Here is a 17,926-nt window from a genome sequence, read left to right as displayed (position 1 = left end):
GTCCCAGCCCAGCCTGTCCCAGCCCAGCCTGTCCCAGCCCAGCCTGTCCCAGCCCAGCCTGTCCCAGCCCAGCCTGTCCCAGCCCAGCTCTCCTGCCTGCAGGGAGCTGCAAAAGGCTGCTGAGGCTGGAGGGATGAGTTGCTGTTGTGGTTTAACCCCAGCTGGCAACTAAGCAGGAGAGAGAGAGAGTCACAGTTGCTCAGCACCCTCTGCCCAGCCTGTCCCCAGCCAGCAGCTCCCACCCAGCTCCCCCCAGTTTATATACTGGGCACGATGTTCTGTGGTCATGGTTCTATGGAATATCCCTTTGGCCACCTGGGGACAGCTCTCCTGGCCATGCTCCCTCACGGCTTCTTGTGCAGCTCCTCGCTGGCAGAGTGTGAGACACTGAGTAGTCCTTGAGTTAGAATGAGCACTGCTGAGCAACAGCTAAAACTGCAGAGTGTTATTGTCATACCAAACCCAAAACACAGACCTGTACCAGTTACTAAAAAGAAAATTAACTCTGTCCCAGCCAAAGCCAGGACAGTTGCTAATTTCTGAAATCTCACTGTTAATCACTTATAAATACATGTATTCAACAAATGGAAACAGGCAAACCTCCTCAAATTTTCACAGGATGGGCAAAAAGATAAACTGTATCTTTCTTCAGAGCAGAGAGGTGTAAGAGCTGAAATAAAAGGAGAAGGATGTGAAGGTAGGGGTGTGTGGGGGGGAGTTAATTTTTAAAAAATATTTATTTTAAGCAAGGTAAATACAAAGTGGAGTGGGGAAAAAAATCCATTAAAATATGACTTTCAGAAAAGCAGCCTGAGGCAGACAACTAGCAGGGAAGACATAACTATGAGAAAAGAATAGAGAAGGAGTAATGGGTTGGTGTTATTAGTTTTAGCAGTTATGAAGTGAGTGGGTATCTCAATCAGTTCAGTGTTCAGTCTTCTTTGGAGAACTGAACTTACTGTAAGGGCAGCGGGTCTGTTTTTCAGGATGCTCAGTAATGTTTCACTCACTGGAAAGTATAATAAGCCCCCTGATATCTCTTTCCCTTTGTGTTTTTAGGATAGACTGTTCCACAATGGATGGGGGAGATGGTACTGCTGACCTTGTGATTAACAAGAGGTTTGTGTCTGAGTCGGAGCTCGAGGAGCGACGGAAGAGAAGGCAGGAGGAATGGGAAAAGGTCCGGAAACCTGAGGATCCAAAAGGTATGGGGTGGGCTTTAATGAGTACAGGAAAAAGACCTGAGAATATTTCACTTCTGTGGAAAGCAGGAATAAAAGGCAATGGCAGCTATTCTGTAATTTCAAAAGGTTTTTATATATGAAGAAACTAAGAACTGTTGGCAGTTTGGTGTTTCTGACATATGGTTTGTTCCTTTCAGAATGCCCAGAGGAGGCCTATGACCCACGGTCGTTGTATGAAAGGCTCCAGGAACAGAGAGAAAAGAAGCAGCAGGAGTTTGAGGAGCAATTTAAATTCAGTAAGCACCAGCAGCAAACTGAATGTATTGTGTGCAACAGCTGTACACAAGTAAGGGACATATCCCTGTGTCCTGTGTGCCTCTCAGAGAGGGAAACAGAGGCTTCAGAAGAGTTATTGGAATCTTGGGTTTCTCAAGTAACTGTTTCTCAGTGCTGCTCTGGGCACTGAGGCAGCACTGCACACATGCAAAACTCAGAAGTGGTTTGCAGCTATGAAGCTGCATTCCTGTAAAGTACCTAATGCTAGGCTTGTATGGCACAATAAATAAAAAAAAACAAACACAAAACCAAAACCTGACAGCGATTCATGGGAAAGTGAAAATGTAAAGTGACTCTTGAACTCATGCTTTAACACAGGACCATTCTGCTTCAGTCAATAACAGAAATCCTGTTACAGCAGCTGTTACATTTCCAAGCTGTAATTATTTGACTCAAAAGTGATTTGAGACTTAAGGGTATTATTTGGAAGAAATAAACTTCCAGGTGTTGATTCTTCAAAAAGTAGATGGTTAACTGTTCTGATGAAATGGGAACTAATTTCTACTGATGTTTGACTTTCTGATTTTATAGAAAAATCCTTTGCATTGTATCATCTGTGTATGTGCTGCTGAGTGCAAAGATGATAATGAGAACTAGAAAATTATTAGTCAACCTTTTTGGGAAAAAGGGAGCTATTGGCTCTAAATAAAGAGAAGTGAGGATGATACTGTGGGACTCCATTTTAAGGTGGGCTCTAATTGATTTTGGTTCTTTAACTGGAAGCCTTACACTCAAGCTGTATGTTCTTTAAGCTCCACTTTGGCTCACTGGATTCTGTCTAGAATTTCTCCTGTATTTGGAACAAAATACAGGAGATGTGATGGAACAAAACTATGTTTTGTTCCTGTGATGGAACAAAACTGTGGCTCAGTCTTTGGGTTCTTAGAAGCTGCCCCGGCAGATGCTGTTGAGTACATCACTGATTACCAGGGTTGCCACTCCTAGTGTTTAGTTGATGCTTTTAGGATCATTCCTGTAGCCAGATTTCTTGGAGAGAAGGTAAGTGGGAGGAACTGACAAACTAAAGATCAGTGGAGCACTGGTTTACCTTATCAGATTTCAGCCAGTTTGGCCATTTGTGACAAGATTTGTCCCCTAATGTGCTTGAATTTGCCTTTAAAGTGTTCATAAGCATTTTTTCTGTCCGTGGGAATTTTTGAGGAGTAGAAAACAAGTCTAGTGCACTGTCATTCTTATCAGTCAGAACTGATGAGGGAACCTGGGAGGAGAAACTTTCATGCTGAAGAATTGTGTTTGCACTGACACATGAACTTACTCTAAAACTTTTATGTAGATAAAAACTGATTTACAGACGAGCAGTTCTTTCTGCTTGGCTATTCAGCATTGCAGGAATGTCTTCCTTTTCAAAGTAAAGTAATTTTGGTAGAATGGTAGGGCATTTTAAATGAGAAAATAATCCTAGTATTCTCTAAAATGGAACTTTAAAAATTTTCTTCCTGCACAATTGTGGTAACCAAAATAAGGACAAGTGAAAGTTTTTTCCAGTCTCTTGAGTTTCGCTTATTTTTGGTGGTGAAAAGTGGCAAGTACAGATAATGTCATTATCTCTATAATTAATGCATTAGAGTCTCAACTGGACCTACAGGATTCTTTCCAGCTGGAGAGTTTCCAGTTTACTTCAGTAAACTTTTGCTCCCAGTCATCTTTGATGTGACTAAGCAGTTCTTGCCCAAGGAGCCACCCAAAAACTGACTGCTGTCAGCCTGGATGGGAAGGGCTTCCAATAACTGTTCAAAGTAATAGTTCCCCTTACCCAGTTGTCTTAGACCTGCAACATCTTCCCTTTGCTTCAGTAAATCAAGTACTGGAATGGGTAGCAGCCTTCCTCTTAGTTTGCAGATGAGACAAGCAGAAAATTAAATTAATTCATGTCATTTACTTCAAAAAGTGTCCTGAGTTTCACTACTTTTGCTCTCTGAAGGGGCCCTCAGCAGTAGCAGTGAGTGCTACAAGTTACTGTTTAAAGATTTATGAATGAGCTCTGCATGAGTTGGAAGGAGTAGGGATCAGCCTTTATAAAATAACCTCAAATAATAATTGATTTCTAGAGCTTTTTTGTCAAAGGCAGAAGCTTGCCAATTATCAGTGTAAATGGGTTTCTTAGTTTGCTATTAAAACAAATAGGGCTTGATTATGTGGGTGAAGGTTGAAAAAAACCCACAGTGACCTCATGTAAAAGCCTAAAAATCCTCCCACAGAATTAAACTTTAATGAAGACTAAGGGTGATGTTTGGGCTAAGATTTTCTGAGGATGACTACAAACAACAAGACTTGTTTTTTTCTAAAAAATATTTTTTATTAACTTTTTAACTAAATGATTTGATCAAGAGGCATTGAACTTCTGCAGAGCAGGAAATAAAAGACCTTCCTGCTGCACCAGCCTGTACTTTCCTTAGTGTAGGATAGTCTGTTTAGAAAGAATTTATTTGTATTTGGAATTTAGGAGTTGTCTTGCTTCTACTTTTTAAAAATTATTTCTCTAAAGGGATGTCAATATGAACTAGTTGACTAATTGTTTGCTTCAAGAAAATGTGCTTCCTGTTTTGAAGCAAGATTTATGGGGAGAAGTGATGAGGTTCCTTCCAGTTACTGGTTGGTTTAAGAAGAGATTCTGAGGAGACAGGTTTAAACTTAGTGTCTGAAGCCAAATCATTGCTTATTGTGGTTATTCCTTGTTTTGTGTAACCTGTTCCAAATGGTGTTTCAGAACTGCAGAAAGGCTGCCTGTCTGAAAACTTTGAAGTTTTCAATTAAGGTCAATTTTCCTTAATTATATCGACAAGTCCAACAGCGTTTCACGGCTTCCTGCGAATTGTTGGGCTTCTCTCTGTGGCAATAGTGCTGTGTTCAAACTGTGTGAGTTTGTTGCAGTTTTTGTGCTTGAGTGTGTGAGAGTTTTGCCTTGTTAGCATCCAGGATGATTAACTGGGAAGTATTTTTACTCCTTAATTACACGATCCAGCAGAGAGCTTGTGGAGTTTGCTTTGTACCCTCTCCTTGGCACAGCAGCGTGGCTGCTGGAGTACCCCATTCACTCACCCAAGACTCTGCTCCCTGTGTTCCCAGTGCAAATTTTCCTACCTTGGCAGTCCTGGAAATGTTGTATGTGAGAACATGGACACTTCCCTACGTTTATGGGGCTGTTTGAAGTCATCGGAAAACGTTGTAAGACAGTGATGAAGTAACACATGATAATTGTCTGCTTCCTAAGTGGTTTTAGCTTATCCATATGCATTCTTTTCTTTATTCAGAAAATATGGTAAGAGGCTTAGATGAAGATGAGACACATTTCCTTGATGAGGTTTCTCGGCAGCAGGAGCTACTAGAAAAGCAACGAAGGGAAGAAGAGCTGAAAGAACTTAATGAGTACAGAATATCCTTTGCATTAAAATGGCTGCTGGTTACCTAGAGGAGGGTAAGAGTGGGCTGTAGTTTTGTTCTGTCATTGACATTATTTTTATAAAACTTCTTTACAGAACGTGTACAGTGATAGACTTCCAGAGTTTAATGTTTTCATTGTAGACCACTGTAATGTTTGATATTCCCCCCTTCAGCCCTCACATATCTCTGGTACTTTTCTTTCCTTCTCCCCTCTCCATTGTTTTGGGGTTTGGTAGTGGGTTGGGTTTTTTTCTGTTATTGAGTGCATGAAATGCCATCACTAAAACCAGAAAGAGAGCACAAAGGAAAAACATCCTGTTACTTCTAATCTTCTGCTTTTGTCTTCTTACTGAAACGTAAATGCTCTCTTTTAATTTTTTTACCTGCATATTGCCTGATTTCAGCATACTTGTTTGAAATAATGTTTGAATTGCTCTCTCTTGTATCTCTTCTTGAAGCATTAGATGCTTTTTTCCCTTGCTGATATCTGCAGGATGAGAAATTAAATACATCTGTGCCAATGCACTGACTTTCTTCTGGGAAGTCAGTGCCCATGGAGACTTGGCTCCTTTGGGTAATACACACTTGTAGGCAGTACTGAGAGCAGCACAATTTGGCTTTGCTGTTAAATGCCAAATTTTCTTTAAAATGTGCTAGAGAATAATATAGGATGTTTTTTCTCTCTGATTAGTGCCAGTCAAGGGGCGTTGGAATGACTTGATGATTTCTGTGCTGAGCAAAATGTTGCTTTTTTGAGGTTTACTGAATCTGTGCAGATTGAATCTTTGTCTCCATTGCTGTTAAGTCATCAGTGAACAAAATACAAGTTCTCAAAGATGCTTTAGTATAAATAAAAGAGCTTGTGTACACAAGGAGGTGACCAAAACCAGTCAGCACATAAAACTGGTTAGTACTGATGCTACAAAGATCAGCCTTACCTTGTGTTAGTCAGTGATTTACAGCTTGGAGGGTGAGTACTGTGAAGAGCATCTAAATTAGCTCAGGAATGTGTTTAAGTAAAAGAAACACTGACTCATTTTTTTAGTGCAGAAATAGGCTGCAGCTAGTTGTTGGATTTGGAGTATTTTCATGATTTGTTGGAGCTAATAATGGGATGTTCATGGGCTATATTTAGTTTGGGTGATGTTGCTCGCGGGTCTGGCTGATCCGGGGCTGTGCAGTGTAGGACTGTGCTGGGGCAGCAGCTGCCAGCTCTCCTCATGTCACATTCATCTGGGGTGAACCATACCAGCCCAGAGGGGATCTGGAGTTGTCTCGAATTAGCCACATAACACACTGATCCTGAATTTCCTGAGCAGGGCCTGATCAAGGTGTACAGGCCATCTTACCTCAGTCTTTGTGGTCTCAGTGATATTGGTGCCTCTGGGTCTGAAGTCGTGCTGTAAATGAATCTGTAGAACTTACTGCTGATGGGGTGGAAGGAGGGGAAATGTTTTATAGTCACCTCATTCTGTGGGAAATTGGGAAGCGTTGCCCGTTCCATTTCTTCTTTGCAATTTTTTTATTTAACCATAATATTTCAAGCAATCTCAGAGCAACTTGCAAAGTGATTCGTCTGCGTTTGGAATTTTTGGTGGTGTTCTTCTAAAAATGCAAAAGGTGTTTTTTTGCATCTGCAGGTTGTTACTGATGGTTTATCACTACAGTGACAAAAAAAAAAGTGGGCACTAGGCAAATATGCTGCATCTAGAGGTACTGTTCAAGTGCCCTCCCAAACTAATAGGAGGAATGTCAACCCACTGGGTTTGATTATTTGCTCTTTTTCCTGGTGTAGCATCCAGTTTAAGCTACCCAGAGGCATTAATTTAGTGGTAAAACTTATATAAATATTCAAGTATGGAGGGTTTTTTTTTTTCTTCTTTTTGCTTCATTTTTTTTATGTTGAACAATCATGAAATCATATATCTTCTGGGTAACCATACTTTGGAATATTTTAGTGCACTCATAAGCATAAGAAATTCATATGCATGGATGACCAGGAATTTTACTTCCTCTTGCATGAATAGCTGGGTGTGTTTGCTCCTTACCCTATCCAGACCCCACTGGTCTGACAGTGATTAAAGATTTGCAGATATTTTTTTTTAGAGCCAGATCCAAGAAGTGTTTGAGAACAACATCCTCTGGTCTTCACACCTATGTATATGTGGGAACCATCCCCCTTCCAAGAAGCAGGTTTTTCTGTAGGACAGCTTGTTTAATGCAGTTGATATTTAGATTGAGAGGTTTATTTCTGATGTTGTCTTCCTGAGGGGGAACACTTCTTGGCTGGGTATAGCATTACATTTGCTAATGGCAGCAGTATGTATAAAATATCTACTAAAAATGTGCTGTGCCTTTCTAGTTAAGGAGTTTTAGGGAAATGCCATGCTGGACAGAAGTGAAAAGCCTGTAATTTGGTATCTTTTAAAAGAGAAGCCTTTAGGTTCCTTAGCTGGGCTTTTGTAGTGCAGTCTTAGAACATAACAAGGTGATATGGACCAAAGTGTGGAAGCTGAACACTGCAGTGGGTGGAAGGAGTCGTGTGTTGCAACATCAAACTGTGTTCGACACAACGAGCTTTCAGATGGCTTTGGACAGCCACAGGATGGCACTCCTGTGCCATCCTAAAAAGGAATAAAATTGAACATTGGTTTTGGCTGAGAAGACTTGGTTGGGGTAAGAAGCAGTCTGAGTTACTGCTGTATCCTTAGGAAAATCTAATAAGGAGTGGCATCTGAACCCTTCTGGTTGGAGACCGAGTGTGTCGCTTCAAACCAAAGTACACTTGGTTTTCACTGGGGGGAAAAATGCTCTGGCTTCAAAATATGTGGTCCATCAACATGAAATTCCCTATCCAGTATTTGTCTGCAGTGACTGGGGTACCTGTGAAACTCCAGCTGTGCAACTGGAGTCAAAGAAACTGTTAGAAAGCTAGATGTGAGTTTATAAACGTGCTTTGAAATTAGGCTAATTTGCCTTCACTGTGTGCAGTTTGTGAGTTTTGCAGAAGCTTGTGTGACTCCCATGGCACCTCATCGACAAGCAGGGCCTTTGACAGACCTCTCTTCACCACATACAGATGGGCATTAAATGTTATCAGGGCAGGACTAGGTCCTGCCACGGGAGATCTGTTCAGGGTGTGTGCAGTGAGTGGGTCTTGATAACAGAGACCCAGCTCCTCCTTATCCTGTCTGAGAACCTGCTTAAGCTTCTCCACCTCCTTATAGTTTTCATCTGCATCCCATCTTGCTAACACTGTTTTAAACTACTTAGTTTTTCTGTGCAGTCGCAGGTTTTTTGGGTGAATCTTGGACCACACTCACCCTTAATCAATGTCTGCTTCCTCTTGGGGTTGGTGCTCAGACCAGCAGTAACAGCCTTGTGGTCCTTATAGAGAGAGGAGCTGAAAAGACAGAGTGATAAATGGCAAAGCTGAAAATGGAACTGTTTTGCCTTGGTAGGCTGAAATCTGCTGGGCTCAGCAAAAGGAAGGTTTAGGATTGGAAGTGAGCACACATATTGGTACTTAGTTTTTTTGATAAGGATTAGAGTTTGGAGCAGCAAATATGAATTACAAATGCGTTGACCTCCATAGAAGGGGAAGTACTGCATTGCCTGTTTGGTTGGTTTGTTTGTTTTGGTCCAAGCCTGACCTTTTTGCTTTCCTAAGGCCTTTAGGTAAAGGCAGGATGATGGGTGTGTTCGTGGGTGCTGGGTGTCATGTGTTGCACCTTTCTGGCTTCAGAGCAGCAGCTCCTGGGCTACTGCCTGGATGTCTTCACAGGGAGAGCTGGTATTGATACCTGAGGGAGGTCTGACCCCAGAGGGTGAGGTCCTGTTATGTTTTGGCTGAGGGTACCAGCTAAATGTCATTACAAATAAGTTTATTTTGATAGAATATGTGAATGAACTTCGGTCGTTGCTGTCAGCAGAGCTGGCTAAATATATCCGAGAGGAAGTGTCTGTTCTCCCTGTTCCTTCCAGTTGATCCTTAACCCTTAATTCACAGCACTCTCACCAAAGTGGGAGTCAGTATGGACCCAAAGAAGGAAACTGAGAAGAAATTGCCCATGAAGTCAGTGGAAAACAAGAACAAATTCTCTCAGGCAAAGCTGTTGGCAGGAGCTGTGAAACACAGAAGGTTAGTTTCACACCTCTATAAATTCATGAGGAACGGAACCCAGTTAGCAGTGTAAAGGGAGGCAGGCCAAAACTGCCTCCAGAGAGTGAGGTGTAAACCTTAGCCCTAAAGAAAAAAAGGGGGAAGGTATAAGAAAAGACCAGCCTTGTTTCTATAGGCTCTGACAAACTGTGGGGAAAAACATGAAGCAATTCAAATAGATAAGTGTGTGTAAAGCAAGTGGGTAGACTCTTCATTCTAGAGTGCTTGGGGCAATCCTGCTTGGGGATCTGGAGGGAATCTGTTTTACATCTCTATTTATAGATATCAGTGTCACCTCACTCATGTGAATTCGTTCACATTTGCATAATGGATCAGCCCATTTCACCTGTGCTTACAGTGGATTGTTTTAATTGCTGCTGGGGGCAGCATGTGGGAGACAAAGTTACAAGAGAAGAGCTTTGTGTAGCAGTTTGGTCCTGAGGGCATCAGGCAAACTTACCTTGTTCCTCAGTCCTTTGCACTGATACATCACCACCCTTTCCATCCCAGGGAGATGGCAGCTGGGTTTGTGACGTGTTTGCTGTTTTGATCTTGGCCCACAAACGCAGCTGCTGGTGTGCCACAGGTTATGGAGAAACTAGGCATGTGGGACCAGACTTATTTCCCAGAGATGAATCATCTAATACTTAAGATGATTACTGGCATCTCCAAATTCAGTCAGTGTGTTTGAATTGTCTCAGAGAATGCAAGATTATTTTAGAAGCTTATCTTGTAGGGTGTTGTTTGGCTCCCAGTACAGCAGTAATTGCATGTCTGAAAACTGAAGTAAGCACTTCCACCCTTAATGTGTGTGGGGTTGGGTGGTAGTTTGGGTTTTCGGAAAGCAGAGAAGAAAAGCCCTGAACTGATAACAAGCAGCCAACAATGTTGGTTTTGTCTTGTAACTATTAGTACTTAACCCAGTAGGATGTAGAAAAGGAGCTGGCATGTGCTTAGTGGCACTTCTGAAGTCTGCAGATGGCATCATTTTGAAGAGAGCATCTTAACTGACATGTCAATGCCATCGCAGACTTGCTTTGCAGTCTTCTATTTTTGCCATCTTATCTTCTATTGCGAAGTGGCCCAAAGCAAGTGTAGTGTGAGCTCAACATCTGCTCCCTGAGCTCTGTAATTTCCTGTAAAGGATGTCTTGCTATTAAAAGCTCCCTGCACAGGGTCTGAACTGCATGTTCTGACAGGGACAGAAAAGAGTTAATGCATAATAATGCTCATACTTCATCAGTTCATCACAGCTGAAGCTGGGAAGCATTTGTTTATTGTGGATGGCTTAGGATTGGGAACATGCAGGGCAGGGGGAATGGAATCTGGGCAGTGACAGGGGAGAGCCATAGAAGCTCTGAAGAGTCAGAAGTCTGGGTCATGTTCCTTTCCCCCAACACCACTTTGGACCCGGAAAGGACTCTTTTCTGGATGCTGCAGCTGTGTGTGAATTGCTGCAAAACCTACTGGGCTTCTTACTGGGTGCAAGATTTTCAGACATTTTAGAACAGGCTCTGTAGGAGGGGGAAGGGGAAAGCCACGGATGTTGCACCAGCAAGTGTGGTGCCCATCCACATGTGCAAGGCTGTGGTGTGGGGGGTGTCTGAAGCTCAGGCAGTCATTCCCAGTCTCCTGTGGGGTACATCCCACTGGATAGGCGGCTCTGGGTTGCTGTGCAGGAGGTTTGACTTGGGCTCCCAGAGGCATGTTCCTGTTTCCCAGGTTAACAGGTGATAGCAGTGTAGGTGTTGACGCTTCCTTGGATCCTGCACGTTCTCCAGGGAGCCTCAGCTAAAGGCAGTCAGAAGTGGTGATGGTCATCAAGGGATCCTGCTGGCATCCACTGTAGCATTTTTGGCAAAGATGTATCAATTACTTCACAGTAATTAAGTGGTTGCTTATGAGGAACAAGACACTTTCTTATTTTTTTCCACAGTTCAGATGGTGGTAACAGTGTGAAGAGGTTGAAATTAGATACTGATCACGATGAAAAGAATCAAGGTATGTCCTGACTTCTCCATGTGGGAAGCTGTGTGTCTGTCACTGAACAGCAACTGGCTTGGGGTAAAACCTGGTTTTGCTTTTCTGGTTCTTCATTGTACAAGACAGCACAGACACTCTTAGAACAGTAGAAATGGTAAATGTAGGTGCCAACAGGCTTCACAGGAAAGAGAGCTGCAGGTTCCCTGCCTGGACCAGTCCTGACAGATGTTTGTCTAAGCTGCTGTTAAGTCTCCACAGATAGAGACTGTGCACCTTAGGGACTTTATTCTAATGCTTAACTGATTTTAATTTGAAAGACTTTTACCTGGTAACTAATGGGAGTCTCCCTGGGTGCATTTCAAGCCTATTGCTTATTCTGCTGGCAGGAGACATGGAGAGCTGCTCATCCCCTTCCTCTCCACAGCAGCATTGGATGTGTTTGTGTACATCCACTTTAACTTTTCACGCTATGATGTGATTCTGTCCATCCTGAAGTCAATTTGTTTCAGAAAACTGTGAGGAACTAGAAGAAAAATTAAGCTGTGTTTCAGCCTTAGCTGTCAGGGCTGCAGTTGACTTGCTGTCAAGATACTCTGACACAAATCGGGCGAGCTGCAATTGTGTAATGACAACCCAAGGCGCTTCCTGAATCTCCTTCTGTTCAGTAAACTTTCAGAACAGTGGAAATAATTAATTAGCCATGGAAGATGGGAGATGTTGACTAGCAAAACGATGGAATAAAACTTTTCCTCAACTATGTTGTTACATTGCAAAAAAAAAATACTCAGCTACACAAAGCAGAGCTATTTATTCTTATTTAGTGGGTTTGGTACTTGACAAGCATCAAACTGACAGCTTTAGAATAAAAAATCTGTAATGCCAGCATAGAGCTGGGCTTAAACTAGTGATGAGAAAAAAAAAAAAAAAATCCCCTGAGGTAGCAAGTCCTTCCTGTCAGAATGGCTTTATTGCAGCACAAAGCTGCCTTATGCTTTAATTAAATCCTGCAGTCATCCGCTGCTTGTATGGCAAAAGCAGGTGAGTGACACCTGGCAGTTCCTGGGCTGATTGAAAGGCCTTTCCCACACTCCCTCTGTTTGACTGGGGTATCTCTCTTCCAGAAAAACCCTCCTGTGTTCCCCTGGGGAGCAGCTCCGTGGGAGGCTCCACAGTGCACTGTCCCTCAGCCGCCGTGTGCATTGGGATCCTGCCGGGCCTGGGCGCCTACTCGGGGAGCAGCGATTCGGAGTCCAGCTCAGACAGTGAGGGCACCATTAATTCCACTGGAAAGATTGTCTCTTCTGTCTTTCGTGGCAACAGTTTCTTTGATGGTCCATAACAAAATCCCTCCTCCGTGTGTAATGTAGTGCAGAGTATCTTCCAAAGCCCTGATGGATGCTTGTCGCATCCCTCTGCCCCAAATATAATCTTTCTAGCTAACCTCTAAACCTTAATACACTCAGATACTCCTAAAACAACTCATTATATCTTCCCCCCCCCACTCCCAACTTTCCATTTCTGGGGTGCATACTGAGCCTTGAGGAAAAGCTGCCATCCTAAAGCAGAAAGCACACCTCGTGTCACGAAGGTCTGAGGGTAAGGAGGAGAGAGCTTTATCTTTTACAATTCTTATGGAAAGAATTATGTTGATTTAAGAAGTTTATACAAGACTAACAAGCAAAAATACTCACTTGAAGCAGTGAAGTCTTGTAGAAACAGCCATGTGTTCTGTTTTAAAATGTCATTTTTATTCTGCATTTGAGAAATGGGGGCAGAACCAAATTTGAGCAGATGGTGAAGTGTAGCTTGCCATGACACTGTAAAGAAGTTTTAGTGTTACATGATTAAAGACATTCTGAATGCATTTTTTTTATCTCTGCTTGTGCCATTCATAATTGTTCTCATTCCATTAAGCAATTTCTGCTCTACCCAACCAGCCCTTTCCTCAAACTGCCAGCCAGGAGAGGTACAAGGCAGCCTCCTACAAATGCAGAGGTGGTGATGGAAAACTGTTGGTCTGAGTGAGTTCACAGAAGCTGCAATTGGCTTTTCTGCTCAAAGGCTGTTGCTCCTGCACCAGCACTTGACAAGGAATTCAGCTTTTCAGCAGCAGTGTCCTGAAGAACATGACTCCAGAGCAGGTGGGATTCCCCAGCTCAGCCAAACCTCTTTGTACAGAAGCTGGAGAACAACATCATCCTTGTAGATGTATTGAATTTCAGAAATCTTACATGGACATGTTTATGGGTGGACCAAGGAGCCAGGCATGAGCAGGAAGGAGGGCTGAGGGTCCATCCTTTTCTCCTGTGTGGGCAGACAGGGCTAATGGGAGGTCACAGGGTTGGAACAGCTCAGCTCAACTGCTCAGGGGTGGAAGGGTCTTTGTGACAATCCCTCACAGCCCTGCTCTATGTACTGCACTTCTGAGAGAGCAGCTGGGCTAAAAGCAGTGAAAACTGAAGGCCTTTAGTGGATTCATGCCTTAGCTTGAGTGTTGAACTTTCCCAAAGAAAAACAGGGAGAGTTATGCTCACAATGAAGCTATCCTTAGCCAAATACCCCTTCTGTTTGCACAGCCCTGTTCCACAATCAGATCCTTACAAACACACTGATTTTTTTTTTTTTTCCCCTGTTCTGGGCTTCCTGGCACCTCCTGTGTTTGCTCCAGAGTTTATCCTGCCTCTTCCCTAGCTACTGTAATTATGGCACTTTCAGGTGGAAAATAGGTAGATCTCTTGCAGCCTCCCTAATGCTTTGCTTTTGATGACTTTCATTATACTGAGCTTTGGAGTGAAATGGAAGCAGTGCACAAAAAATGCATGTTTTTTGATGAAAGTTGTGTTTGCAGGAGCCTTGAGGAGATGGTGTCAGAGCTGCCAGTGTCCTTCCTGGCACTGAGCTACATCAGAAATCTCACTAGAGAGTCAGAGCAGCCTGGCCCAGCTGTGAGCACGCTGGGGCCATTTTCCTGAGTGATATTTTGCACAGCTGCAGCCAAAATGGCTGAATTAGACAGAAATTTATAGTGGCAGTTGTCAGCCAGTTGCAGCAGGTGTGATGGTGGTGGTGATGCAGAGGGGCTGCAGGTGAGATCAGGAGGGGGGTGATGGTGGTTATAGTGGACCATGCAAGGCCAGGGGGAGACATAATCCAGGGAAAGCAGATGTGAGAGCCCTCCACTTTCCTCCTGTTCCTAGAAGAACAGAATAGGGCAGTTGGGGAATGCCTTTGAGTCTGAGTCAGCCCTGCTGTTCTCAGGGCCTGGCCCATGTAAACAAACTGCAAAGCTGTCCCAGCTCCTCACTCCATCCATTAGTCCCATTTACCTTCGTACAGTTAGAAGCCATCTGACCTTAAAATACTCCAGTGCCCTGAGAGAGGTGCTGGAAAGTGAAGAGTGAAGGGGATGTAGGATAAATCAGACCTGAAAAGGGCAGCTGTGGCAGTAACCTTGCCCTGGGGCTGACAAAGCTGACTCCAGCTGGTTCCAACAACTCTGTCGACCAGTGGTGGATTTAGATTTTTTTTTTTTTGTGTTTTGTTTTTTGGTTTGTTTTTTTGGGGAGGGGAGGGGGTTGTGGTTTTTTTTTATTTTATTTGGGGTTTTTTGTGGGGGTTTTGTTTGTTTGTTTTGTTCGTTGGTTTGGTTTTGGGGGTTTTTTGTTTGGTTTGGGGTTTTTTTGTTTGGTTTTTTTGTTTGTTTGTTTTTGTCTTTTTTTTTGTTGTTATTTTAAGAAAAAAACCACGACTGCATCGTGTGTGTGCTTCAGCCCCTCCCCATGGACAGCTCAATAAACGGCTCGTTGTCTGTGCTAGTTGTTAAAGCTTCAGAGAGGTGTTAAAAAAAACGACAAACCCCCACAAACACTCTACTAGAAGAAGAGCTTATGAGCTTCTGCAGCTGCGTGTGAGGTTCTCTTATGGAAATTAAAAGAAAAAAACACAACACAAAACCCAACAAAAAACTCCAACAATTTTTCCAAAGCCACAGACTTCGATCTGGAAGCTGAGCTGGATACAGCATTATTTCAAACAAACCACTCTTCAAGGGCTGCTTCTCCCTTTGGAAAAGGGTGGTGTTGGTTGTTTATTTTCCCTTCCAGGGTGTTTTTGCAAGGCAGAGGTTTCACGGAGCAGTCCCACCTCTCCCAAGGGATGGAGCTCACCCGGGGCCTGCTTGGAGCCGACTCGGGGCCTCTCTGTCAGCTTTGACCTGGTGCTGTGGGACTGCCTGGGGCAGCCCCTGTGCTGGTGCCTGGGGGGCAGCAGTGACAGCCACACGTTTGCTGGTGGTGGTTGGTGGCAGAGAGCACAGCCAGGAGCACGTGTGTGTGCAGTGGGCTGCCAGCTTCACACGGGGACACCAACCTCCCACCTGAAGCGCTTCCGCTGATGGGGAAAAGGGAGGTCAAGTCTACTTGAGTTTGGAGTACGGCTGGTGATCCCTGCCAGACGTTTTGAAGCATATTCAGCTTCAAAAGACCTTAATCTAGTTAAGAACAGCAGAAAGCAGCAATTAGCACTGAAGATAACACGTTGCTGATGAGCAGCTCAAAGGAGCTGCTGGAGAGCTGGATTTCATTACCCAGCCCAGGCAGGAGGGAGCTTCTGTTACTCAGACTCGGAAGAATTTCTAGAGATGAAGCAGTAGTGAACCATGAAACTTCTTTCGGTGGTTCATTGTGGGTTCACCAGTGTTTTTCCAAGCACACACGTGTGTGCACACACCAGGCCCCTGTCCTTAGCTCAGGCAGGCACAGAGGGGATGCTGCCCTCCCTGGGACATCCACATCCACTTTCAGTAAATCCCCCTCTGGCACACTGCCCTTGACAGCCTGGGCTGATGCCAGGGCACAAGGAGTAGAAACACTGAGCAGAGAGAGCGACTGAGGGACCAGAACAGGCCATTTGGGGTGACTCCCAAACACCCAGCACTGCTGACCACATAAGCTGCTCCCAGACCTTCCCATCTTAGGAGACCCTTGTTTTAAATGTCCAAGTTTCTTTATTAACCTGAGTATAACAAATATAACATGTACACAGTATAAAAATGAACACAGAGCCTGACGGATGTACAGGTACAACACAAATACATGAACTATACAACGACCAGTTCATTGAATGATAATAATATATTAAGCATTTCATTGCTTGGAAAAAGCAAGTTTTGATCATAAAAATTGTATCCTGTTCCACTGAAATTTTACAAAGTACATTCAATACTGAAAAGTGACTCAACAGAGCCAGGACCAAGGCATGGCCTGGCTGCTTAGTGTTACCTGGGGCCGAGACTGTACAAAATGAATCCAGACGCTTCGCTGGGATGAGTGTTAGGAACTTAGCAATTAAATTAGGAAGTACAAAGTGTTTCAGGGAGGGTATTCTTCTCTTAAGAGCATGTGGAATGCGCTTTCGGTAGGACCAACAGGCTTCGGCAACATGCAGAGGGAGCAGCCTGGCACAGCTCTACGCGGGCTCCGAGTTGATGGGTGGCAGGTTTTTGTGCTTGAAGTACTGCACGACTTGCTGGGGCAGCTCTGCCAGCACAGCTTTGGCCAGGGTCTCCTTGGGGACCTGTGGGCCGGAGGGAAACAACACCAGCGTTAGAACAGCCACAGGGGACCGACCAAGCAAACATGGCTGGGCTGTCCCCCAGCTCCAGACTGTGGCATTTCATTTAATACCCCCTAGAGTCTACTGGTAGCCAGCATTTTATACACCTGGGATTGTTATATTCTATACTACACTTTCCCTACAGGAGGTAATTCACTGGTAGGGAGGAATAAAACATCCTGGGTAGGTCAGAAAACCCGGGTGTGAGTAACAAGAAGTGGAACAGACCTACACTGATTAATTGCAAAAAGGGGGGAGATAAGCACAAGCTGATTTTCTGCATCCGTGGGCAATCCTGTGCCAGCAACAGTGTCCGACCCAGGGCTGACTCCTGGATAATCACGATGGGCCATCCCACAGAGGGGACATGTGTATGGCCAGTCCTGGCATTGCCCCTTTCTACCAGCACCAGGAGGGCCCAGGGGTGCAGGGCATTAAGCCCTTGGTGTGTGGCACATCACAGGTGCTGGATGAGGCCTGAATGGGAGAGGCCAGCATGGGACTGTGGTGAGGGATGCGAGCCCACTGCTGCTCCAGCTTGCTGTGGGAACCCAGACCCTGTTATGATTCACGGGTTTTTGCTCCCACCTGCCTGACAATGACAGGAGGCGGAGGAACAGGGGGGATGCTCCAGTGGAGCCCACCACAGAGATGAGGAGCACTGTTGTCCCTGCCCGCAGCGCTGATTTACGTGGTCAGTGACGGAGCATCACTGAGGGATGGTAAGACAGGCAGGTACCTCTTGCCTCTACCGGTGTTGCTCCACTTCCAGGGTCATTTCCAGGCTTGACACCCTGTTTCTCCCTGTGATCCCCTCCCCGCTGCCCACACTCACGTTGCGGAAATTCCGGAAGGGCACGAACTGGACGATGTCCCTCACGGCCTCCTCGCCAGTGTAGGAGTGCAGCACCCGGCTGTCCCCGTCCAGGAACTCCATGGCAGCAAAGTCAGCGTTGCCCACCCCCACGATGATGATGGACATGGGCAGCTTGGACGCCTGCACCACGGCGTGTCTCGTCTCGTCCATGTCGCTGATCACCCCGTCCGTGATGATGAGGAGGATGAAGTATTGCTGTGGAGGGGAAAGGGCAGAGGGTCAGACCCAGTGGGATGCCAGAGCCTGTGGGCTGTAAGTGGCCAGGATGCTCCACGTGTTGAGGGGTGGCAGGTCCCCTGGGTATTTGGGAGCAAGGTTCACCACTTCCCAGGACAGCTGGCATCAACCCCTTTAGCAGAACACAGAAAT

General features: G+C 44.7%; 2 protein-coding genes across 3 annotated transcripts in view; one reads left to right on the top strand and one right to left on the bottom strand.

Moving 5' to 3' along the window:
• Nucleotides 1–12,931, top strand: part of FAM192A (family with sequence similarity 192 member A) — a 15,228-nt gene extending 2,297 nt beyond the window's left edge. The window contains exons 2-7 of the mRNA XM_027646667.1: nt 1,060–1,205; nt 1,382–1,480; nt 4,793–4,914; nt 8,930–9,063; nt 11,021–11,085; nt 12,189–12,931. Of these exons, the coding sequence (XP_027502468.1) occupies nt 1,076–1,205; nt 1,382–1,480; nt 4,793–4,914; nt 8,930–9,063; nt 11,021–11,085; nt 12,189–12,406 (768 nt within the window). The 5' untranslated portion in view covers nt 1,060–1,075 and the 3' untranslated portion in view covers nt 12,407–12,931. The remainder of the gene's footprint in view (nt 1–1,059; nt 1,206–1,381; nt 1,481–4,792; nt 4,915–8,929; nt 9,064–11,020; nt 11,086–12,188) is intronic.
• A 3,121-nt stretch (nt 12,932–16,052) lies between these two features.
• The window catches only part of CPNE2 (copine 2), a 43,227-nt gene continuing 41,353 nt past the window's right edge, over nt 16,053–17,926 (bottom strand). For both annotated transcript variants that reach the window (XM_027646594.1, XM_027646593.1), the window contains exons 15-16: nt 17,516–17,752; nt 16,053–16,641 (exon numbers count right to left, since the gene is read on the bottom strand). In XM_027646594.1, the coding sequence (XP_027502395.1) occupies nt 16,534–16,641; nt 17,516–17,752 (345 nt within the window). In that variant the 3' untranslated portion in view covers nt 16,053–16,533. The remainder of the gene's footprint in view (nt 16,642–17,515; nt 17,753–17,926) is intronic.

Source organism: Corapipo altera, unplaced genomic scaffold (assembly GCF_003945725.1).
Source record: "Corapipo altera isolate COAL_440 unplaced genomic scaffold, ASM394572v1 62, whole genome shotgun sequence".
Classification (NCBI taxonomy): Eukaryota; Metazoa; Chordata; class Aves; order Passeriformes; family Pipridae; genus Corapipo; species Corapipo altera.
The sequence above is the reverse complement of the archived record's forward strand: the minus strand, read 5'-3'. Positions and strand labels throughout refer to the sequence as shown.